At 35.0% G+C, this 25176-nt stretch overlaps 3 protein-coding genes and 1 long non-coding RNA gene across 9 annotated transcripts in view; 2 read left to right on the top strand and 2 right to left on the bottom strand.

The window, feature by feature from the left end:
- Positions 1-629: 629 nt before the first annotated feature.
- On the bottom strand, positions 630-1480 carry UQCR-Q (Ubiquinol-cytochrome c reductase ubiquinone-binding protein). Its single transcript, XM_031979617.2, has 3 exons — positions 1315-1480; positions 956-1121; positions 630-796 (listed from the first exon to the last, which is right to left on the bottom strand). The coding sequence occupies exons 2-3, from the start codon at positions 1107-1109 to the stop codon at positions 702-704; spliced, it is 249 nt and encodes an 82-aa protein (XP_031835477.1). The 5' UTR covers positions 1110-1121; positions 1315-1480; the 3' UTR covers positions 630-701.
- A 1074-nt stretch (positions 1481-2554) lies between these two features.
- On the top strand, positions 2555-20187 carry Kdm5 (Lysine demethylase 5). 4 transcript variants are annotated; one of them, XM_031978936.2, is made up of 18 exons: positions 2555-3094; positions 5792-6008; positions 6086-6246; positions 6321-6680; positions 6755-7033; positions 7119-7611; positions 7701-7828; positions 7906-8100; positions 9016-9476; positions 9568-9829; positions 9901-10723; positions 10799-11007; positions 11083-11307; positions 11483-11531; positions 11656-12056; positions 12291-12411; positions 12491-12633; positions 12931-20187. In XM_031978936.2, the coding sequence occupies exons 1-18, from the start codon at positions 2864-2866 to the stop codon at positions 13063-13065; spliced, it is 4893 nt and encodes a 1630-aa protein (XP_031834796.1). In that variant the 5' UTR covers positions 2555-2863; the 3' UTR covers positions 13066-20187. The 4 variants fall into 4 exon arrangements, with proteins under 4 accessions (XP_031834796.1, XP_031834806.1, XP_031834785.1 ...); XM_031978946.2 differs by having other exon boundaries at positions 11483-11567; positions 13000-20187; XM_031978925.2 differs by having other exon boundaries at positions 11483-11567.
- A 2936-nt stretch (positions 20188-23123) lies between these two features.
- Positions 23124-25176, bottom strand: part of LOC143174620 (uncharacterized) — a 34122-nt gene continuing 32069 nt past the window's right edge. The window contains exons 1-2 of one of the 3 annotated variants that reach the window (XR_012998802.1): positions 24728-24750; positions 23124-23420 (exon numbers count right to left, since the gene is read on the bottom strand). This is a non-coding gene — a long non-coding RNA (uncharacterized LOC143174620). Of the gene's footprint in view, positions 23421-23742; positions 23872-24727; positions 24751-25176 lie in introns of those variants that run through there. The other 2 variants (XR_012998800.1, XR_012998801.1) reach the window with 2 other exon arrangements.
- The window catches only part of Fim (plastin-2 fimbrin), a 49588-nt gene continuing 48370 nt past the window's right edge, over positions 23959-25176 (top strand). The window contains exon 1 of the mRNA XM_031979895.2: positions 23959-24422. Coding sequence (XP_031835755.1) covers positions 24372-24422 — 51 coding nt within the window. The 5' untranslated portion in view covers positions 23959-24371. The remainder of the gene's footprint in view (positions 24423-25176) is intronic.

Here is a 25176-nt window from a genome sequence, read left to right as displayed (position 1 = left end):
TGCGCTAAGGAGGTTATAATACTTTAATGCGAATATTTCGAAAATATGAAAATGAAGAGTACAGAGGGAGAAGTACCTTTACCGATTGGATGATGTCACGGAAATCCCGAAGAAATCCGATGACTTGCATCAAGAACCAATGAAACTACTCGTTACAACAAACGAATATATAGAATTTTTATTGGAATAGGATGGGCAACACCTGTTGATTAGTTAGTATTTTACGGTAAACAGTGCATTAATCAATTGTATGCAATATACTTTGAAAACTTTTGTTTCTGATTTCTGGCAATAATTAACTTTTTCATCTAAAAAGGAGGAAACCAACTAATTTTATTTTTTATCATGAATTGTTATATTTATTAGTGTTCATAATTAAAAAAAAATTCATTTAACAAAAAAATGAAAATATTTAAAAGAAGAATGCTCTTCTTTGTACTGTTTGTGTTTAGTTGGCGTGTATAAAAAGTTTATATTTGCTTTAATTTGTTTCAAAATATTTATGCTTAGTGTGATTTGAAATATTAAAAAGTTTACTTAAAATATTGCCATTTAGATAATATTTATATGTAAACATATAATAATATTGTTTTACTTGTGTTACAAAAATGAAATAACAAAGCAATACATTACGTGTGGTTAATTTTATTCTAACTTAAAATTACATGTACTTTGTTTGCTATTAATTATTGACATATATTTTACTTGTCATTTGCAAAATCTGCTGGGTTTTTACGCTGGCTCTTATGATATTCGTCATCTGCCCATTCCATAAGCATGTAAGTCATAAGACCAACTAAAACATAAGTATAAACATATAATTCATTTATCATTTTCTATTATACTACTTTATTTATTACTGTGTAAGGTAGGCATAATGCATTTATTTTATTATTATTGAAGGTAATGAAATTTATAAAAGTATCAGAATATTAATTGATAGAAAAGTACTTACAAGGTACAAATGTTACCATAGAATCATTAAACCTGCGTATTGTATTTCGCACTCCGTTTGTGAGCACTCCAGCAAATGGCTTCTGCTCATATGGACTGAGCCGAAAGAATGTGACTCCAGAAACTTTTGCAAGCTCTCCAAATGTTTTACCCATTTTAAATGAATTCTGCAAAAAAGTAAATTCACTGAATTAAATAACAAGACATAACCAAATTTACAGAACACTGACAGCTATCATATATTTTAAAGGAAAATAATACATAAATATATAAAAAGACATTTCTATTCTATTTAAGCTGTAAATTGTTGAAAAATACAATTATTTTGAAATGATAAAACTTATATAACATTTTACATACTTCTCACTTTGAAAGGTAAGAATGACCACGAGTACTAATTGTCCTGAACAACGTTTCTCATATATTACTAGATCAATATGATACGCCATCTGATTTGTTGAAAGCGGTAAATTTAAATTGGTAATATATTTATGTATTTGTTCAAACATTGACATCATAAACTGACGATTATAAGTTTGTATGTAAAGAATTTCATGTTACTATGAGAAAATACAATACTTTTATATGAAATATTCTTGACATAAAATAATTCCAATTGTATAATAAAATGTTGAGTTCACTAATAATTTAATATTGAATATATTTGAAGTTTAATAGGTTTTACAATTGCCATAAAACATTAATTAATATATTATTTTATTTAAATGTTATAATTGTTCAGAACAGTGGTATCAAACTACCTCCCCTTATGCTAGTGACTCTCGATCATAGTTCTCCCACTACGTCTACTGTAGGAGGTGCTCTAACTGCGTATGTAGCTGCTTTATGAATGTCAAATACAAGTAAAAGTAGGTATGGAGAAGGTAATTCTCTGTGAGGGGAAAATCACTATGGAGTTCGCATGCTCCCAGTTCTATACTCCTGGTTTAGACTACTTAGTTGGAAAGATTATAATTTTATAGAGACTTTTCGTTTCTATTCACCAGTTCTGTGAATGAAATTTTAACTTCAAAGAGGTTATTTTTTTTACGCTTAAAGCAATTACTTGCTGCATGTGGGTAATTAATTTTATAAAAAATATATATCTTCATAATGTTTCATGTAAAGAAAATAGTTTCTCTTAATGTTTATATTCTCAATCTTCCATAAAAAGCAAAAATTCAGGAGTCATTAATTGTCAAAAATTCCCTACTTTAAGATGACGCTATCATGTCTGTACACAACTTTGAATAGCTTACTATAAAATGTTTTCATAGCACTAATCTAGAAATATATTCTACGATAAAAAAAAAGGCATTTTAAAATACAATTTAACTATGCTTTACAAACGTATAGCCATGAAAGTATATTCCCGTTCAGAATCACCTGTATGTTGTGGAATTAAAAGATAGAAATTTTGATGGGAAAATAACACATGTTCATAGACCTCCTTAGATTGTTGTATCCTAAGTTCGTGATAAACGCTTGGCGCTGGCTTCTGCACCATAGAATATTATGATATAGATTCGAGTGCCAATTTTGCTAGTAACTCTCGGTCGGTAGGAGCGGGGAGAACTATTTTATTTGTTCAGCAGACACATTCATGTGAGTGTGAGGAAAGAAGAGGTGTATGAATCAGGGAATAGGACAGTTGCTCGTGTGCGAGGCTCCGCGTGATATCGTGGACGTTTGTGCATCGTGTGTTTCGTGTCTGTCGCCTTTATTGTCAACCGCTTTCTACCAAATACACAAATGCAGTTCGTGATGATGGATTACCGAAACATGTTTCTAAATAAATTCTCGGGGCCGGCAGCTGAGTAACGGTGCTGGAGCTGGCGCGAGGTCCTCACCCGCGTTAGGTGCGTGTGGGCCACCTATCCGCGTCCAAGCTGTGTTGGGCACTCAAGTCATGGTATCGAGGTTCGACACGAACTTCGGTTGCGAGGATTTTTTCGGGACTTATCATTGCACCCAAGACATGGCTTGCGATCGTGGTGATTCGGACTTCGAATTCATTATACCGCCAGAGGCGCCGGTCTTCGAACCTAGTATCGAAGAGTTTCACGACCCCCTTGGCTACATCGCGAAAATACGACCGATCGCGGAGAAGTCTGGCATTTGTAAGATCAAACCGCCGCCTGTAAGTAAATCCTTCCATCGCGATTACATCAATCCTTGTTCTTCTCTTTCTCCGTCGTGTCCCTGCTTTCTCTTTCCCGTCTGTTCTTGTGGGAAGGACGCTATACATTGATCCTTCTATTCATCGCTGTGTCTCGTTTTGAACGGGCCTGACCACACGACGAATACATTTTCTGTTTTTGTGATTGTCGAGACGTGCAGATACGCACGCACCGACCTCGTTTACGTACTGTGACGCTTCCGTACGGACATCACAGTCGTGACATCACAAAATAAACGAGTTCCTACGTAATACGTACATCAGAACGAAAATTAATCGTTAAATAAAGTTAATTCCCTGTAGTACCATATTTCCCTTCCAATATAATTCCGTGACTTCTCGTTACTACTGGAACATTTGAATCTAACGAGAGTAGGAACAATGTTCCCGGCGACACGGGGCGAATGATAATACGATAAAAAAGGGAAGAAAAGAACACGGTCTCGTGTCTCAAGAGCAGCATTTGTCTTGCATGATATTCATATAGGTGTTGCAACGATATTTTATATGCGTTGATTATATTTTTCGTTTTAATTAGGAAGTTATGGTTTCAAATGTGATTGATAGATAGGGTTTATAGAAATGAAAAAAAATCTGAAATCAAGCACATTAGGTACTTGTCTCATTGCGACATTAATATCGTTATAGCTAGAAGGTACGCTATGTAAAATGGCCGAGACAATCGAAACAATGTCACCTTAGCAAAATCTCGCGAAATATTTCGAAAGTGTGGAATCGTATTAACGGCATGAACGGAGAAAAATTTCGGAAAAATTATGAACATACATCGTTGACGATCTTTATGAAACATAAGCGATATCATGGTATTGTAGAGATAGGAATTGTTTGATGTTTCTCAGAAGTTTCTATTTCGTTCCAAAGTATCTATACGATTATATGAATTCTTGTGTAAATGAATTTTAGTAACTTTGTTGAATTTTTCGTCGAGAAATAGAAATTGTACTGTTCTTAAGATATTCTCAGAAAACGATATCGTTCTTTTCGTTATCTTTTTCAACACACATAAACCAAAAATGAAAGTCAATACTGTTGAATTTTTTTATACGCCCGCATAGGGAAATTTTTTCTTATGTGTTTTTTATCGTGCTTCCTATTTTATAATTGTTCGTTCCATCATATCATAATTGAAAACAATTTCTGCCACCATATTGCATCCATATGTGTGAAATAATATTTTAAAAATATATTTTTGGCAAATTGTTTTCATTTAATGCTTAACAAAATATAAAGACTGAAACAATTTTAGTAATAATTCTAGAAAAAATCTAGTACTGCGAGTATCGCGTTAGGTACGTCAAAATAAAAAAATTAATTTTTTTTAATGTATCAATATATTATATTTCGTCGTTTCTTCTATAATAAATCATATTTTAAATTATCACATAAGAATGGAGGTAACGTAAATTTATGAGAAAGATTGCATAAAATGTATATTGGAAGATGCTATGTAACTAATTCCTAATCCTATTTGTGTCTCGGCAGAACTTCCAATTATATTTCTTTAAAATAACGATTTAATAGTGTAAAAAAATTTTTTCTTTACTTTAATAATCAACTGTAAAGAATCACAGTAAACTATATCCGGCTATTATTTCACAAGTTATTTTAGAATAAGTGCGAAAATATGCCTTCACGATGAAACTATTCTTCAGACTCGCAGTAACTTCGTAACAACCCCATGAATCATATTTTAAGAATCAGAATTGATTTTCATCAATGTTGTTGCTGTTGATTTTGTTTGGCGAATTGATGTTTCTTTTTCAATTATTACATGATCCACGTTAAGTGTTTCAGTTTATTTATCAGCAATTTAAGAGTCTTTGGTAAAATTCATATTTTGTAACGGGATGACGCCATTACGGAAATAACTATGGTCACGACATTAAATGGGCGTCGTGTATGGAGAAAATCTCCGTTTTATTTTCACCCTACTTCGCACGCGTTATAGAAATATACATTGTTGTCTGACGACACCTAGAATTTTATTTTGTCCGAGTAATTAAATATGAAAGGTCTAAAGAACTCGTTCGATATTGGAACTCCATGTTTAGTCGTATTTAAAAAGTGATCAGTATCCTTAAAGAATTGGACTGATCTTGCAATGATTGTTGTGTCACGATAACGAAGAAGCTACGAAACACTTATTGATTATTTAGATACATATATTTATGTTATTGTTAATGAGTTTTTTGATATATTATTTTATAGAGGATTTCAATAATGTTCACTTATTTTTTTTTTGAGTATATGCTAGATTGACATTGATTAACACTTGTACCGATTTTTTAATTTTTTCTTGCTACATATTTATTATACATATATTTTGTTACTTTATTTGGCTAATTGAGTGATCTGAAATCTCATAAATATTATCGTGTAAATATAGTAATTAAAAAGTGATAGTATACAACGTAATACGATTTTCGAAGTAAATGTATCGTATTTTTGAATATGAATATGAATGTGGCTACGAATATTTTTTAAACTTAAACAACGATAAATGACATTTTTTGTTACATCATTTAAATGTTAAATATCGTAATAAGTTGATTTACATGAAATTATTCACGTTATTTTATTAAAAAAATCAAGTTAGTAATACATATGAGCTGTTATAAATTTATTACTTGTTTACAGAATTGGCAGCCACCATTTGCTGTTGATGTAGATAAATTCAAATTTGTTCCAAGGATACAAAGGTTAAATGAATTGGAAGCGAAAACTAGAATAAAACTTAATTTCTTAGATCAAATTGCAAAATTTTGGGAACTTCAAGGCTCTTCTTTGAAAATTCCTCTTGTTGAACGTAAAGCTCTTGATTTGTATTCTTTACACAAGATAGTTACGGATGAAGGTTTGTTTCTGTTTGCACAGATCAATGGTTAAGATTTGGTTAATGTAATAAACTAAGTCTATCTATATTGTTTGTAGGTGGGATTGAAACAGTAACAAGAGAAAGGAGGTGGGCAAAGATTGCAAATAAATTAGGTTACCCATCTGGTCGCAGTGTAGGAAGTATATTAAAGAATCATTATGAAAGAATTTTATATCCATTTGACGTCTTTAAACAAGGAAAAACTTTAACAGATATTGTAAGTTATTTTTTCTGGTATTGTTGTGATTGTTATAAACAACAAGTGTTTAATATATGTTCACAATTGCACAGAAAATTGAACCAGACTCCAATATAAATGAAAAGAAAGATCGTGATTATAAACCACATGGAATTATATCACGACAACAAATTAAACCTCCAACTGAAAAATTCTCGCGTCGATCTAAGAGATTTGGTGGTCAAGAAGAAAAACCAGAAATATGTATTAAACAAGAAGATTGCAAGGAGGAATATGATTCAGATAATGATTGTAAAGATGGGCTCAGAAGTGCAAATGGCGATGACAATAGTAAAGAACTTAAGAAATTACAGTTTTATGGACCTGGTCCAAAAATGGCTGGGTTTAATACCAAAGAAGGAAAGAAATCAAATAAAACTAGGGGAGTTAAACTTGTCTATGAATTTGACCCTGTAAGTACACATTACACTATGCCCTACTATTAATCATTTATACTTTCTTCAAACCCAAACATGTTTTTATGTAGTTGGCAAAATACATTTGTCATAATTGTGGAAGGGGTGATAACGAAGAGAACATGCTTTTATGCGATGGATGCGATGACAGTTATCATACATTCTGTCTGATGCCACCATTAACAGAAATACCAAAGGGAGATTGGCGGTGCCCAAAGTGCGTTGCTGAGGAAGTTTCTAAGCCAATGGAAGCATTTGGTTTCGAACAAGCACAGAGAGAGTATACCCTACAACAATTTGGAGAGATGGCTGATCAGTTTAAGAGTGATTACTTTAATATGCCTGTACATGTATGTTATCTGGTTATGTTCTTTTATATTATTTTTCAAAATTAATGAAATTATATAAGTTAAAAATGAATTTACTTCTCTGTAGATGGTGCCAACATCTTTAGTGGAAAAAGAATTTTGGAGAATAGTTTCTTCAATTGATGAAGATGTAACAGTTGAATATGGAGCAGATTTACACACAATGGATCATGGATCTGGATTTCCAACCAAAACAAGCGTTAATTTATTTACATGCGATCAAGAATATGCTGAGTCTCCATGGAATTTAAATAATTTGCCAGTGTTACGTGGGAGTGTCTTAGGTCATATTAATGCTGACATCAGTGGTATGAAAGTACCATGGATGTACGTTGCTATGTGTTTTGCAACATTTTGTTGGCACAATGAGGATCACTGGAGTTATTCAATTAATTATTTACATTGGGGAGAACCAAAAACATGGTATGGTGTGCCAGGTTCTCAAGCAGAAAGATTTGAACAATCAATGAAATCTGCTGCACCAGAACTATTTCACAGTCAGCCAGATTTGCTCCATCAATTGGTTACTATAATGAATCCTAATATTTTAACTAATGAAGGTGATATATACAATAAGTTTTAATATATTTACAATTTCAAGAAATACTAATTATTGTTAATATTATTTTTAATTTGTACTCTATTATAGGTGTTCCAGTGTTTAGAACTGATCAACATGCGGGTGAATTTGTTGTAACATTTCCTAGAGCGTATCATGCTGGTTTTAATCAAGGGTATAATTTCGCTGAAGCTGTAAATTTCGCGCCTGCCGATTGGGTACATGATCATCTCAAATTCGTATCACCGATTTCAATATTATACGTGCTTTATAGATTTTATTATGTGTTTAATAGCTTAAGATTGGAAGAGAATGTATAACGCATTACTCAAATTTAAGACGATTTTGCGTATTTTCTCATGATGAGCTGGTATGCAAAATGTCATTAGATCCAGATTCCTTGGACATAGGAATTGCAACTGCAACTTACCATGATATGCTTCAAATGGTGGATGATGAGAAGAAACTTAGAAAGAACTTATTGGAGTGGGTAAGTTATTAACGTTTATAAACTGACTTAATATTATTAATTTCATAACCTAAGATCAATAATTTTAGTAGAAATCATTATTAATCATTAATAATTTTAATAAGAGAATTTTATAAAAATTTATTTTTTTATATTATATTTTATTCTTAATTAAAATACGTAAAAATATTAATTTGTTTTATCGGAAAACGTGTAGCATTTCGTTCATTTAAATCTTGCCACCATAACAAGTCGAATACATGAAACGGGTTGTATTTCTAAATGCACAGACCAATGTATTTAGGTCAAACAGTATAGTATGTGCTGAAGCAGTGCTCACCGATTCACACTTACACAGTGTTGCACGCACACGTCGGCAAACATACACATATGTAACCATGCGGGAACACGCGGTAAAAGACGTGTGTGTGAGTCTGATACTGCCAACCATTGGTCATTGCAGTAGAGCTCCACCATCCACGTTATATTCCTCATTAATGCCTCCTTATATTTCGTTATATTTGGTTAGCCTGTGTTCGTTGTCGTTAAAATAGTTTTTGTGCGATCGTTCTTTAGTTAACGACCTTGACTAGCTGATGTCTATTTGGTGTGTCTCTGCTCTTGATTATGTAACTTTTATTGGTGAATAGAGGTTATGTTTTTAAAGCCTTACCATGATGCTAAACAGACACTACGTTTCTTCTGTTGATTCAGTGAATATTATTATTTTTCTCGCGAATTTATTGAAAAATATTAACCATCATCCTAAATGAATAGTGTATTTGTAAAATCTTACTATATCTTGAAGTTAGTTTGTCTACAGATGGCTACATGTGTTTTGTTCCTAGTTTCGTCCTGTTTTAATGCTTCCTATAAAATGTGAGAATGTTAAATGATAACGTAAATGATCTTTTTGTTAAAAATTTTCTTTTTTAGGGTGTAACTGAAGCAGAGCGTGAAGCATTTGAACTTTTACCAGATGATGAGAGACAGTGTGAAACGTGCAAGACAACTTGTTTCTTGAGCGCGGTTACATGTTCTTGCCAGAGTTCACAGTTAGTTTGTCTAAGACATTTCAAGGATCTTTGTGATTGTCCCCCAGAAAAGCATACATTACGTTACCGTTATACTTTAGACGAACTACCAATTATGTTACAAAAGCTAAAATTGAAAGCCGAGTCATTTGACTCATGGGTAACAAAAGTGAAGGAAGCAATGGATCCCGATAAGAAGAGTGATAAAATTGAACTGAGTGAATTAAAGGAGCTCTTAAATGAAGCAGAAAACAAAAAATTCCCAGAAAGTGAATTACTAACAGCTTTAACAACTGCTGTACAGGATGCTGAAAAGTGTGCGAGTGTTGCACAACAACTTCTGAATAATAAACAACGTACCAGGTATGATTATTTTGTAGCAACAACTAAGCCATTCCCCTATGTAAAATACATATACTATCTAAGAAAAATTATCTAAATATTTTTCACACAGAACAAGACAATCTGTTGAAACTAAATATAAGCTCACGGTAGAGGAATTAACACTTTTTTACAAAGAAATAACAAATCTATGCTGTGAACTTAAGGAATCTGATGGTGTAAAATTTATACTTGATCAAGTATTACAATTTCAAAAGGAGGCAGAAGAATTGGAAACTAAGGACGATGATTGTGATATAGAGCAGTTAGAGAAATGTATTGATTTTGGGGATTCTATTTGTATTGAGTTACCTCAACTTATTCGATTGAAACAAGTAAGTCTAATATATTTAAATCAATGATACAACTTTGTTCCATAGCATAATTTTGTTTCTTTTTGTCACAGAAATTAGCGCAAGTACAATGGCTAGAAGAAGTGAAGTCTGTACAAGAAGATCCAAAGTCTATACATCGTGACGATTTAGCAAAATTAATTGAAAAAGGTATGACAATACCACCACACTTAAGTATAGAAACGACGCTTTCTGAGTTACAAACATTGATGAATGCAATTGATAAGTGGGAGGAGAAAGCAAAGTTATACCTTCATACGAAAAGTAGACAAACTATACCGTCTCTGGAGGAATTCATTCGTGAGGCTGATGAAGTAGAAGCTTACTTACCAAGCCTAGATGTTCTTCAAGATACACTTAATAAAGCAAAGACTTGGACAAAAATTGTGGAAGAAGTACAAGCGAGAGAGAACTTTCCTTATTATGATACACTGGATGAGTTAATTAAAAAGGGTAGAAGCGTTCCATTACACCTGAATGCTCTACCAATTTTAGAGTCTACTCTTTCACAAGCGAAAACTTGGAAAGAAAGGACAGCAAGAACATTCCTAAGGAAAAACTCGCATTGCACTTTAATGGAAGCTTTGTCACCACGTATCGGTGTTGGTACACAAGCGTTGAAAACTAAGAAGAGTAAAAGTGAAGAGAGTATTGGACCTGTCTTCGTCTGTGATACGAAACTGGATGATTCCAATGATTCGGCCACTGTAGTGGCTGCGTTTAAGTTAGCCGAACAACGAGAGATGGAAGCAATGAGAAATTTAAGAGAAAGAAATTTAATGAAAACCGAAATGGACGACTCTAGGTATTGTGTTTGTTGGCGACGGAGATATGGTCTTATGCTTCAATGTGAGCTTTGTAAAGATTGGTTCCACTGTAAGTGAAATTTCTTTTATATTTGCAGTTTTATATTAAATTTAAAAGCAGTTTAACTGTAACAATATTTTTCAGCGAATTGCGTGCCCTTACCGAAAACATCGTATAAAGGTAAATTACCCATGTCGAAGGAACTTAAATTTTTGTGTCCTTGTTGTTTACGATCACGGCGGCCGCGATTAGAAACAATTTTGGCACTGTTGGTTAGTCTTCAGAAAATTCCAATTCGTTTACCGGAAGGTGAAGCCTTACAGTGTCTTACTGAGCGTGCAATGAATTGGCAGGTGAATATATTATAAAAAGAAGAATTAATATTAATGAGATATTATTAACGATCATTGTGTTTATATTTTGGATAGGATCGAGCTCGTCAAGCATTAGCCATAGATGAAATTTCATCGGCGCTAGCAAAATTGTCTGTGCTATCGCAAAAGCTGGTAGAAGCAGCCGCAAGAGAAAAAACAGAAAAAATTATTAGTAGTGAGTTAAAGAAGGCTGCAAATAATCCTGAACTGCATCAAAGAGTACAAGCTATTGCTCCACTTAGTGGTGTGCACTCGGATGACAGTACGCTTAGTACAGCGGTAAGTGTTAATGACTCTAATTACATTACTATTTATCGCAAGCATCACAGGTGATTGGTACGTTGACTTTTTAAAATTTTGCAAGTAAAAATATCATTGCAATGTAACTGGATAGTATAAATAGATTTGGATAATTATATAGTATAAATTCATATATGTATATGATATATTTTAGGATGACGACGACGATGTGGTTACCATTGATGACGACGAACCAAGTTGTAGTACGTTTAATAGTAATGAGCATACATATTCATATAGTAAGATTTATGTTTCTATAAAAAAAAAAAACAGATTTTTGTAATGGATATTAAATATTTATCACTTTTAATGATATTCTTTTTTTAGTATCTAAAGTTCAGCGGAAATCACAATCAAACGATACAACCGAAACCTCAGTCATGCTCTCACAATCTGCGAGGTTACGTTTAGAGGAATTAATGATGGAAGGTGATTTGCTAGAGGTTGCACTTGACGAGACGCAACATATTTGGCGCATATTAAGTCATACGAACAGTCCAAGCACTGTCCGTAAGTATGCCTCGTACGAAGAGGTGCAGTCGCACTTAAATCAAGACTCTAAAGACATAAGAAAACGTGGAAGAAAGAGGAAGTCTGAGGAGTTCGAGCTGTTAAAAAAACTTGGACGGCAAAAGATGGAAGAAAAAAATTTAGCGAAACGAAAGGGGCTGCAGAAAGAGAAGAAATCTGCTAGCTCACCGGTGCCAATGAAGCGTGGACCTCGAAAGGTACTTAAATTTGAAAATGTGATCTGCCTCGAATTGAAACTTTGAAAACTTGTGTACGATTGACATCGATGTTTGTGATTGTAGTTATACATTGTTTCGGAGTAGTGAAGCGTCGAACATTGATTTAAAATTGCAATGAAGTTTAAATTCGAGACATAAATTTCAAAATCAAATGATTTAAGCACGGTTTGTTGAACATCGGCTAGCTCGATTTCAGTTAAATATACATTGTAGATGAAACGTAAAGAAGGTGATGACGGCCCAAAGAAAAGGGGTGGTAATCGGAAGAAGACTAAGCAAGATACTTCAGATGAAGAGGATGACTGTGCCGCGGTCAATTGCTTACGACCCAGTGGTAAGTATGCTTCCTATTATGAAAATATTTTACTATAATGATTTCTGTTATATTATACGCATTTCGATTTGGACGATAGGAAGGGAAGTTGATTGGGTTCAGTGCGATGGAGGTTGCGAAGGTTGGTTCCACATGCACTGTGTCGGATTGGATCGTACAGAAATTGCTGAAGAGGATGACTACATATGCAGTAATTGCAAAGAAGCAGAACAAAACTCGACGGTATGTTTATATAAATAGCCCGAGTCGCGTTACTGTTGCTAATTTTAGCTCGAGATAATTTCCTTTATGTTTATTCTATTTATGTAAAATGATATTTTTGTTAGCTTTGTCGTGTCCTCCTTATGTTTGCTTTTCCGTTTATGGTAGGGTGTAGCATACAATGTTTGTAACGTATCCATTCCTTTGTACCATTTATCTCATATATTAATTATCTTAAGATATTTATTTTTTATTTGCTAAGTAGCGTAGTACGTTATAGTTTTAGTGCAACATTTTTTTGTGTTATTTATACTGTAGTCGAGAGCGCCAGATCCGCTAGCTGAATCATTAGGACTGGATGCACTTCTTTCACTTTCTCAATCCCAGGGATACCAGGGCACAGACAGCGAAGCGGACATCCAAGAAACGACATCCTTCGTCAGGACTTACTAGCCCGTTGAATCCCGTTAGCTTCGTATAAAGGCTAGTATGCTCATCGATTACGAACAATTTCGACTGTGAACCAGTAGTCGAAACATTCAATGTTACCTATCACTTTTACCCCAGTCGATTGGCTACCGCAGGTCATCGCGTACGCCATGTGGTTATTGTCGCGAGCGAATGTTGGAGATGAAAAGAAAAGTATTACACTGTGTCACAATATCAAATTATAATCTTCTCATGAGCAGGAATACAATATTTTTATACTCTTTATTTGATGCACTTTTTCGAACAGCGACGATTGTTTTCTCTCGTACATACACAAGTATAGTCATTGTATTTTATTATTTCTGAAGTAAGATGTGTTTCGTCCTTTTGCTGAAAATAGGCAAAGGATATAATGTCCAAGTACTAATACATTCGTGTGTTTTCGTGATTAAATTATTGTCATATATTACATTTTTATATACCTAAAGTTCACTCACACATTTTTTTCTTCTTTCTTTTATATACTTCGGAGTCAAAATTAAGTGTAGCACAGAGATAACGTGTTGGCTCGGCAAAGGAATGCAGGTCTGATTGACGCCTTCTAGCCCCGACACTAATTAAAGTTTAATAGACCTACTTTCTGTCAAACGTATGTTCGGTATTAGCTGAAACAGTTACATCTATAATTGTGGGATTGCGAGGCAAAGGGCTACAAAGTGTCAAAGGTAAAACGAATGGAGTTGTTACCCTCTTTGCACCTGTGCCGTTCCATTAGCCAATTTGTCGTCTCTGCGCCGTAGTTTGTTTCACGTAGGAGAATCAGGATGTACGAATATCGCGGATGAACCGCGATACTCTGCACGATTTCCACAGCAAATCTCGACAAAATTCGATGTACGTGTTTTTCACGACCGATTATAAAATGATTTTTGTCTCTCGTCTCTCGCTGTCAATGTCGGTGGTAATGAAAATACAGATTATACAACCGTTTACTAAGCTAACGGTACGCGTTTACGTTGTGTGTAAAATACAATCTGCGGCGTGGTAGCGATGATTTTTTCATGGGAACGATGAATGGAAAAATATGAAAAAATTCCGAGGCATAGTTCGATCGAATGATTGTTTGCGGGTGATTGGTGATAAATGGGGGAAAATGAAACTTCGCGACGATAGTAGAAGTAAGGAACGAAGAGACGTGTCTTCACAAGGATACTTCTATGTCGATGAAGATATTCCGTCGGTTTTTGTATCAGCTTTTAATTGTAACGACGTTGAACGGAATAAACGATTATCCGTTCACGCGGCGTGGTAGAGTGTACAGATAGACTGAGAAATGTGTGTATTAAGATTATAGATATTATAAATATATATAAGATGAATTAGATTGAAACATAGGTAGATGTAAGTTACAGTTTGTATAAAGGAAAAGAATTGACACGCAGATTCTATGGCATATCTAAAGTCTGCCTTCTTGGAGAAAACGATTCATTGAATATTCATTCGGATTTTGGACCAGAGTATGCAACTTACGCTTCGCACGAGTCGCGGGTCATTTTTCTTCTCATTCATGTTTTTTCTTCTTTTTTTCCTTTTATCTCTTGCCGCGGGAACCTTTAATTGTATCGACGATTGATTTGAGTTCAGACGTTGCTTTAATGGCCTAAGTGAATTGTACTTGGAGTAATTTATCGACGGCGATTTTACGATTTCAACGGTTACGTTTTAGAATTGTGTATCCGACCGATTTCTTCGTCAGAAATTCCCGTTCGATCGGTCCTTTTTACACGCTGAACTTTTACCTAACATTTTTTAACGTCCACACGATGTAATTGTACCGGCGTAGTGTAATTGAAGGCTTACTTTATTACTTTGTACGTTGAAGTATTACGAGATCGTTGTAACTATAACAAACTGTGAGGGAGAGAGAGAGAGAGAGAGAGAGAGAGAGAGAGAGAGAGAGAGAAAGAGAGAGAGAGAAAGTGAGGGAGAGAACGAGCGAGAAAAAGGGAGTTACAGAAAGATAACTTACTCTAACGATTAAAGTATATTCCGTAATAAAAGAAATTTTATAAATGTGTCGTAAGCATCGCGAATTATGGATCTCATTCTCTTATAAAGCGATACCGTAGAGAAAGGAAGAAACAAAGGGAGGTGTACATCGCTATAATTGATGTAAATTATTAGAATTTGTGTAATTCGATGTTGACTCTGGTACAAAACCATGCTTCGTATGATAGTTGATAATCGAACTTCTAGTTATTTTTTAATGTGATTATTGAACTGAAGTTTTAGTTTCTCTTCTTTTTTCTTTTTCTTTTTCTTTTCTTTTTTCAAACAAACGTAAAAAATGAACACGATTCGTTTTACCATCCGGTACAAATGTATTATGTGCGTGTCTCTATCTACCTGTGTAGATTCTGTGCACGATAATGCAAGGGTGCATTGTGTATAAAAGATTGAATAGAGAATAATGAAATTTTTATCCTAGGATCGATCGGCGAAGGAGGTGGGCGATGCCGGAAACTTTGTGTAATTACTCGTTACCGAGAGACCGAGATATCGATCATTGAGTTTCCACGCGAACTTAAAGCTCTATGAATACGTGTCACGCGACGCGTAGCGTATTTCAAATGATCTGGAACGTACCAGCCAGAGCGTTACGTTGAAATCACTCTGATATCTTTTTTCATTCTTATATTTTCATCGGTACCGCTTCATCGACGCAGACTTTGCCCATCGACTAACAATGACCGGAGATATACAGTCGTATTATGCTCTAAGAGACTGTGGATGTTTATTTAAATTCGAACTTTTGTAAATCAATCTTCTCAGGTGGCACCTGAAAAGTAGGTGACTTGTTCCGCCTAAGGTTTTCATTAAGTTTGAAATAAAATGAATACATCATTAACAGTTGTTTGATTCTTCATTTTATCACATCTATGTCGTACATCCAAATAGTCTGTAATTACATCAAATCCGCAGTCTGCATTTAGTAACAATGAGATCTGTCAACAAGCTAGTTGCTTTATAAAATTGTGAATTGCATTGAGTTGGTCGAGAAGTTTTCTCGTTTCTTTTTTTTTGGCTTCATTTTATTAAGTTCAAGATATATTATGTATTAATATATAGAAATATATTGTTAACTTTATTCGTGACAGTCTTTTATCATTTTTCAATGTATTTATTTATTTATAGTATTTATTTTTGTGTCATATAATGTCAACATCATGTTGAGAACAAACGAGAAAAATCTTTTGGCTAACCCAATTGATCGCAAATAATGTTTTGCGTGTGTTCGATCTGCATAGATGAAGCGGTGTTATTAAAAATATCAGTTCATTTCATAAGTCTGCGTTTTGTTCTGGTTCACAGAATTTTAAATTATTTTTGTGGACACCCACGTTGTAAAAGTACATTTTTTTAAAACCAGTTCTGTGGTTGTTTCAATACATATAATTACAAATCACGACAGATTCCGTTTCTTTCTCTTTTTTTTTAGGAATACACAACTGCTTACAAAGGTGACAGTTCACTTCAAGTATTATAAATTGATTTTATACAACACTATTAAATTTGTAAAGCGGTTTGTCTTTGTTCAGTTTTCTGAAGCTATATAAACAGCAAAATGTTAGATAATACTAGAAATGGAACACTAGATTAAAATGTTTAATGCAATATCAATTAGAAGCGACTAAATAAACTTTAATTTTCAGTGGATAGATATTCCTTCGAGTTTTAGGGGTAAATGTAAAATAAAACTTTTATTCACGTTTCTTCAGATTATTATCGTTTTTCGCATATCAACGCACACTGTGAACGCACATATTGTGCACTACATTAACATTAAAATTACTTGACCGTTGATAGTTGTGTCAAGAAGAAAAAAAATTCTGTGACCATTACGAATCTGTATTTATTTTAAAATTTCAATATTTAAAAAAATGAATAATATTCATATTTATTAAATTTTTCTGGAAGTCCTCACCAATAAGGCAAGGGGTTAACAATGATTAATAAAATCATCATCTTATTTCTGATTTAAGAGATGCTCCATTTATTCATGATAATGTGCATATACAATCGCTCTGTATCAAAATTATTTCGACAAACAGAAGACTGATTATTCATATGAAGGTTTCGTTATGTATTTCAAATTTAACAAAACCGTGACTTGCAAAATGACTCGAAATTTATCAGTTGTTTCAACGTAATCGTAGAACTGTACGGTGATTATTACAAATTAAATTTTATTGATCAAATATCTCTGTAAGTTCCATTGATAGAGCCTGTACCTTAAAAAAAGACATGAATTGTAAGATCGATCGGTTAACGAATCGACAAGACATTATGTGTTGCATACACATATATTTTTGTACAGATACGCGGGAATACAGTGAATTTCTAACGATAGTGTTTCCGCCGCATTTGCTTAGGCGAATTATACATTTAGTTTGTTCTGTTTTAGATCTATACATATTATATATACACATACACATATATATTTATGTGTATTTTATACAAGGTACTTAGAATTATTTTGTAATTAAGCGGTCTGTAAAATGTAAAAAAAGGGGAAAAAAGAGGAAGAAGAAGGTATGATGTATAGGGAAGTAAAATCCACGAGGCACACTATCATTAAAAATACATTGTGATTAATATAACTCGAGGAAGATCTGAACTGCGTGATCGTTCATGTTTTTAGCTATTACCGACAATTGTACGGTAATGCTATATAAGATTCGAAAAGTATTGATTCTATTTTATTTTTGAAAAGATATGTGTACATTAAATATTCCCATAGACTTTTTAAGTCTTAACCCCTTGTCTTATCACTTTTTTAGCAGCTACGCTCATAGAAATTACTTTATTTCTATTTATTTGTTGAAAGAAGCACTTTTTTAAGTATTCACTGTACGTTTAAAGTTACTCTAAACACAAAACAGACCGTGAACTGTGTTAATGGGCTGAAACAATTTTACAACCATGTAAATACTCGAATCTTCTGAAGCATTATTGTATTTTTGAAGCTAATGATATAGCGAGATAGTAATCTCAGTGGAATCCTGCACAAAAGCTTCTTTTGTAAGATAAGAACCCTCTAACATAGAATTGTCTTCAACATTTGAAGGATTGTTAAGACTGGTCTGAATGAGAAGCTAGATTAGAGAGGTGCAGACTAATGTTTTACACGGTACTGAGCAACAGTCTCCTCGAAAAATAAGATAGTGATTCATTGTAGTTTATCATTATTAAAATTTCCAGATGTTTATCTATGACGCTGAATAATAAATCGACTGAACGTGTTTATAGAGTCAGTAGTAACTTGTTCGAATTGATTTTTGATAACAGTTCGAGAGAAGCTCTAATTTACTTGCAGCAGCGACTATAGGTGTCATATTCCATTATCACGATATACTTTGTAGACCACTGAACACAAACTTCTTGTTACGGCTCCATTTAGTTTACTACCTCGCAGTGTATTTCATCATAAAACCGCACTGCGGTGTACTATCTTGAATACCGATCACCTGTTTGGATAAAATGAAGGCAACCGTTCGGTTCGGGTTCTCAAGGTGTTACACTAACTGTTAAATTGCAGATGTTGCGCGCTCGAGGGTTATCGATAGTTGCAAAAGCCAATGAAATGAAAACTGTGACACCGATGTGACAAATTTCGATTTTATTTGTACCTTTACGTATTCTCCATAGACGTAAGAAATTAGTTCACTGGTTGAAGTGACTAACTCCACTGTCAAATGTTAGCAATACTTGATCGGTTCTTTATGTACATAATTCCATCAAATTTTTCTACTTTTCATTTTGTGGAGTTAACCACTTTGGCAAATGAATGGTTCAAATGTTTGTTCTATTTGATTTAATCATTGGCACAAATATTCGCAGTCTATTCGCGATCCTCGTACGATGTTCGTTTGTTGCGTTAGACTTCTTTGTAACAGCCACGAAGTAGTATCAACCCTCTATGACCCGACATTTTTCCACTTTCGAGTAAATAAGTGAATAGTATATAGACGAGGACTATATTTAAACTAAGAAAAGAAGAAACGTTAATTTTCTTGTTCCTTTCAAAGAAACGTTCACGTGACCATGTACCTAGGACTGATCAAACGCTTCACTGGATCTGAACGAAATAGTGTATAACATCGAAGAAAAAAAGTATTATACATATTCGACCGAATCGTACTTTTCTTTTGTAAATCAAACATTGTGATTAGAGGTTAATGAATTTTTTTAAGTATCGAAGCTTTACGTTGCGAGCGTTGTTGATGCTATCGTTCTTTTTAAGTTTGTTTTTTTTTAGTTCTACGGATACGCGTATCCTTTAAAGGGAAAATTGTTAGTAGTTGTCTTTCTTGTTTCCCCATTTATTTGATAACGATTTCGTTTGAGATTTCTCTCTTGTGATACAGATCGAAATTACTTTATCTCAATTGTATTTATGAATTAGTGTTTTTGCCGCCGCGGTATTATTGCGCGAGTTTTGTCTTTTTACAAAATCGGTCAAATTCAGGTTTATGTCTCTTTTTCTACTTGGAGCGAAATAAACCGTTCACTTTTATTGTACTTTGCGATTTAACTGAAAGATTAATTTAACTTCTATTACAAAATGCTGATCATTTTAACGATCTTTTCAAGTTTCAGTTTGTTTTCCTTTCTGTGTGATACCCTTAAAAATCTGTGCAGAAGCGTTTTCAAAAAATGAAATTTAACTTTACTTCCAAAGCTTGCCTCGCAAAATGGTCTTTCAAATTTCGCCACAAATTCGTGTAGTCGAAGATTTCATCATTTGTAATACCCTTGTTCATTCGTGTTCCTTTTGGTTTCGTTTTTATGCTCCGCAAACCCAACCCTTCAGGGTCAGTTTGTTTGTGTCATTTGTCAACGAGGAAACCTTCCGCCATCATCGTCGCATCGTGTGAACTAATTATTTCATTATACGAAGCTATAGTTTAATTTCCTTCACACGCGAATTATTGTAGACGGACGAATATTTATGCACAGTAAATGTAACTTAAAGGCTAAGTAGCGTTAACGTAGCCCTTATTTGTAAGATTATATCACGTTGATTTCCCGATGAAATATATTCAATGTATATGTGTATGTACATGTACATTTAATACTGTGGAAGATGCGCAATGTTCTTTTAACATTCTCCTGATTTTTTTCTTGAAGAATTACAAATCAAAACAATGTCAGTCAACACAATGATTTTAATATAACTCAATAATAATTTTTTTAGTTTTTCTTATTCTTTTTTAAAATAATAATGAATAAGAAAATACAAAGATTAAATAGAACTGATTGAAAACATAAATTCCTCGCGATTAACACTAATCCACATCGTGAAACGTTGATATTATCAATTTATAAGTGAGAATGGTACTTTCGCCTCCAAATATTACATATTTCTGTTGACTATCAATAAAGAAAAGGATTGTTTCTATCCCAACCAGTTAGACATGTTTATAAAATTCTAGAGAATGTAAACTATTTGAAACTTCTTTTTTTGAATATTCAACATTTCCGCGGAATATCAGCAAACATCAGAAAAGAATCGTTTTGATTTCAATGAGTTGGGCATCTGCATAAAATTCTGGTGAAACCATTATTCAAAAAGATTATTCGAAGCTCCATATATTAGAATAGTCCTCGATTTCAGTCGGTCGGAATATATTCCGAATACTCGAAGCCGCGAGCCTTCCAGGTGGATGGAAACGAGGCGCCGGGAAAACCAGCCCTCCCAGAAGCCAAGGAGTTCTAACAAGTCGATCCGTGACTCGTCTCCCGTGATGTAACATTATTTAGAAGGGGTCGATGCCCGTGGAAGCGTGTTCCGTGTGACCGGTGGGAGAGATAGAATGTCAATAAAGAGCGGCGGAACATGAAAAGTTGGGGGAGACATGAATTTCTCGTTTATATGACGCAGAACGGGAAGTCGGGCGAGCCGGATCGCTAGAAGATTTTCGTGTTTGCGTAGGACAGGGCTGTTGGCGAAAAAAAGATAGGAAAAAAATGGAAACCGACATCTCAGACGACAGAGGGAAAGAGAAATTGGAACGCGGGAATGATATTCATCTTTATATCGAGCCTGAATGGACAGCCTTAAGCTCGAACTGTGAAGAATTTCATATCTCAATCTCTCTATCTTCGTTTTTGCATAAAGTGTTATTACATCACATCATTTCGATTATTCTTATCGCTGGTAACTCTCTGCTTCAATGTCAAAAAGATTTGTTTTTCATTCGTTTTAATCTAGGCAAGAATCTGTCCTCACGTACAATTACTTTAACTCTTGAATACGATTCACGTAATTGATGAAAATGTAACCGTTGGTTTGATTGAATGTTACATAGCAACATTGCAGATTTAACTCGATAAAGTCGTAATATATGCGGAAAATGTGCGACGTATTTGTTTATATCCGATCGGTCACTTCGTCGACGCATTTCACCTTCAAATCGAAGATGGAAACGGGATTCGTCAGTATGATTCGACTAGAGTTTCTTATTTGATGGTGTATAAATCAGTCTCGTACGCAAATCGGAGAAAAAATGATTCACCGCTGCGGGACTTCGTTGTTCATTTCAGCGAAAAATCACGGTCGCCGTTCGTCCCACACGCAACATCCCTTCCATTTAAACGAGTTCTTTTCACTTCTTCGCGATTTGCACGCTTTCAATTAGTGCTCACCTCCGCCACTATACTTTACAATCGCGGTTTAACTCGATCGAGGAGGGGGGATGGGTTGATTAACAGTTTCCTCCCAAATTTATTAAATTCTTTGTCTGCTGGTTTCGTTTAAGTATTCGATTGCATCGAAGTGAAATCGTAACACTACTATCTTCTTCGATGATAAAATTAGTCGCGAGAATGACAAACAAACGTGCCTTTAAAAGTAAGCTCAACGAAAACAAAGGCATTCTCTCGATCGAACGTGTAGCATTTTTCTTTGTTTGTTTAGCTTTGGTAACTTCGCGACGCGCGGAATGACGTTCCTATGGGTGTGTCTCATAAAAATTAATTATCTTTGCTTGAGATAATTACCTTGGAGTGTAAATGACAATAGGCAGCGGTCCGTGAAAGTTTTTGTTCTTGCAATTTTTCTTTTCTTCTTGTACAGTTTTCCTATTGTTGGTGTTCTGGAGAAAATAATTTTTGAATCTATATAACAATGTGGTTCCAGTTGTCACCGCAATTATTTACGTAATCAATTACAATTACACATCCGTGTGTACTCTTAGCTTTGGTGACTAGAGTAGGTCTTATCGTTCGTAAAGAAAGCAAACAAAAGTCGTCGGAATATTCGAAAAAACATGGTGACTCAAGTCAAATGAGAAGTCGTGCAACATTACTTTCATGAGCATCACTTCTTCTGTATTCATAGTTTTTTTTCAAATTCTTTATAAGTTCAGTTTTCAAAGATAAAATAACATGATTTCTTTTAGGACGAAGTATGCATTATAAAGCCAGTCTTTTTCTTTTATAGACGAACAGAGTCGGATCTCGGACGGTTAATGTAAATTGCATTGCGTATTGTTAAATCCAATGAGATCAGTTATCTTCGCTTAAGGTAACTGGCTTTATTGCGCGGATGATCGTACACAAATTTCCTGTACACGGAAGTCATATTTCACTCTGCGTTCTGCAATTTTATGGTGCAAGACGTTTGTATGCTGTCACGCGTGCGCAAACGGTTTCAGATACGATATGACCTGAAACGCAAACCCTTCTTATCCTGTTAAGTATTTAAAGTATATTCTATACTGTTGACCATTCAAAATAATTCATTTATATTTCTTTAAAACAACGTCATCAGAATATTCGTAATTTTCAATCTCCGCGAAGAAAATGAAAATATAATTTGACATTTGTCTGTCTATGCAAACGAGAGATGAATATACTTTCATTCAAATTACAGATATTGTGTCGAAATCAATTTATAAGAATTCATTCGCAATATTAGTTTGCTAGAATGATCTAGGTGCGATAAAAAACAAGAAGCCCTTCATTTTTATTATTTTATTCTAAAGTCTTTTTTTTTTAATTAAAAATACTGTCTATTTTTGGCTTAAAGACTAGACTTAATAACAGGGTGGCATAGAAGGAGTAAGATGAAGCATGGTCCACGATTTTCCTTCGTAAAACGAGACTTCGTGACGGGTTGAATAAGATCATCCGCAGAGAGCCTTCTGTTCGACCCAACATGAGTCGAACTTGACAACTTCCGCCCTCAGGTCCTCAAAAGTGTAACGCTCTGACAGTTGGCTGGGGAACAGCGCCAAATAATGGAACCTCTTGTCCCTTTCCATTGTGGCGTATTCCACCAAACGTGAAACGTTCGTTATCCGACCGTAAAAAGTCTAGAAATAGAAAAATTCAGGATATATAAATTTTTCGTGGTTCATAGTATGTCTGTGCATCAATATTGAAAAAAGTTTGTCATCCTTATGTCACACAAAATCAATATCAAAAAAAGTTCAATTGAAACACGAGTTTTTTGAAAATGTCGAGTTCTTCCAGTAAAGGGAAAATTTGAGGTACAATTGTTGCGAAACAACAAAAGAAGGATGTAAATCAGTGCAGTAACGATTTGAGAACAGAATCGACGGTCCTTCACCATTGATCTTTAAAGTACTATTGGACAACCCCATCGGTAGATAAAGTGCCGACGAAAATATATACCTCTATAATTTTTATAAGGAGCCACATATGAATGATATCAAGTATTAAAAGTAAATTCACGATCTCAGAGGATAATACGAAATCATAATTTCGTGGAACATTTCATGTTTTTCGACGAGTCGTACGGATCTGTCCCAAGGTGTCAGTGGAGCGGTCCCTTCGTGTCGGTTCGGCCGTTTTCGTGCACGATCGCCGGGCTGGCGGGCGCTCCGTTCGGCGCCCGGCGGCTCAGTGTTCGATGCGACTCCGTGACAGTGGTACACGTTCTGGCGGGGTGTCTGGCTGGCTGTTTTTCGTGACCGCGTCGTGTACCATAGAACGCGTACGCGAGGTGTCGAGTACAACTCGAGTTACTCTAATTGTCCCGCGTGTACCCGGTGAGAAGAACACAATCGACTCCGTGTCCTCTTGGGGTTTCGCCGTTCCCTGTGACGACCTACCGTTTCGCGAGGACACACGCATTGCTTAGGCTCTCTTAGTACCGAAAAGGGAGGAGGACCAGACAGCGAGAGGGAGAAGGACAGGGCAGCTACAGAGAGAAAGAGAGGAAGAGAGAAGAAGAAAAGGGTGAAGGGCAGCGCAGGGACTGTGGAGAAAGGAACGACTAAAGGATTATATATTCGAGCAACATGGCCACTGCGATCGACGACCGGCAGGAGTTGCTGGAACAATTTCAGGCGGTGAGTCCTTTTACCTCTTAAGGATCCAGTACACGAGTGTCACTGGCACGTTTGACTCGTGGGTCGGATCGAACCCGAGTCAGACTTTGACATGGCTAATCTTTGTATTAGATGGAGTATACGTTGATATATAAGGGCATACGATATAATGAAAGACAATATAAATTTTTAATCAGTTTCGTTTTTTAATATTCTGTTGTAATTGTAATATATGAACGATTTGGAGTTTTAATTTGAAACGAACCCAAGAGGTTAACCTCACTTTCAATTTTCGAAATTTTGAAGTACAAATGCTTTGAACCTACCCGCCATGGGGCACGGATGCTCGTTACTATGGTATTGCATCGATGTCGCGCGTATTACTACGTGCAACCCCGGCTTCCTTATCGATCGCCGGTTTTATCAGCACGCTTTCGTGGAAACCCACCCTCGTGGGGACTATGCCGGGTGTCGCCGCCCTTGCAGTCAGTTTACTCTTTACTTTTTTTTTTCTTACCTGTCTTGAGTCTTCATTGAAAACTGCCGCAGGACCTGCGTAATATTCAACGGCGTTTCTGTACGTGTGCCCCGATGAGAATCGGCCATTGATTACGCACGATTTATAAACCTGTTTGAAAGGGCTCGATTTCAATTGGACTGCGTACGGGGAACATGTGAACAGGGGCAATCCTTGGGGAAAATTCTAGTCGATTTCGGGCAATTTAAGGGGTGTAAATTGTTTGTATTGTTGTAGGAAAGTGGGGTTATAAATAAT

This window comes from Nomia melanderi, chromosome 6 (genome assembly GCF_051020985.1).
Source record: "Nomia melanderi isolate GNS246 chromosome 6, iyNomMela1, whole genome shotgun sequence".
NCBI classification, from domain to species: Eukaryota; Metazoa; Arthropoda; class Insecta; order Hymenoptera; family Halictidae; genus Nomia; species Nomia melanderi.
Note: the sequence above shows the minus strand (reverse complement) of the source record. Positions and strands in the feature narration are given on the sequence as shown.

Coding starts and splice junctions, on each gene's coding strand:
- UQCR-Q (XM_031979617.2), bottom strand. CDS start 1,109: ATGGGTAAAACATTTGGAGAGCTTGCAAAAGTTTCTGGAGTCACATTC. Junction 797..955: donor TATGGTAACATTTGTACCTT/GTAAGTACTTTT, acceptor CTTATGTTTTAG/TTGGTCTTATGACTTACATG.
- Kdm5 (XM_031978925.2), top strand. CDS start 2,864: ATGGTATCGAGGTTCGACACGAACTTCGGTTGCGAGGATTTTTTCGGG. Junction 10,724..10,798: donor TTGTAAAGATTGGTTCCACT/GTAAGTGAAATT, acceptor AATATTTTTCAG/CGAATTGCGTGCCCTTACCG. Junction 11,568..11,655: donor TGAGCATACATATTCATATA/GTAAGATTTATG, acceptor TTCTTTTTTTAG/TATCTAAAGTTCAGCGGAAA.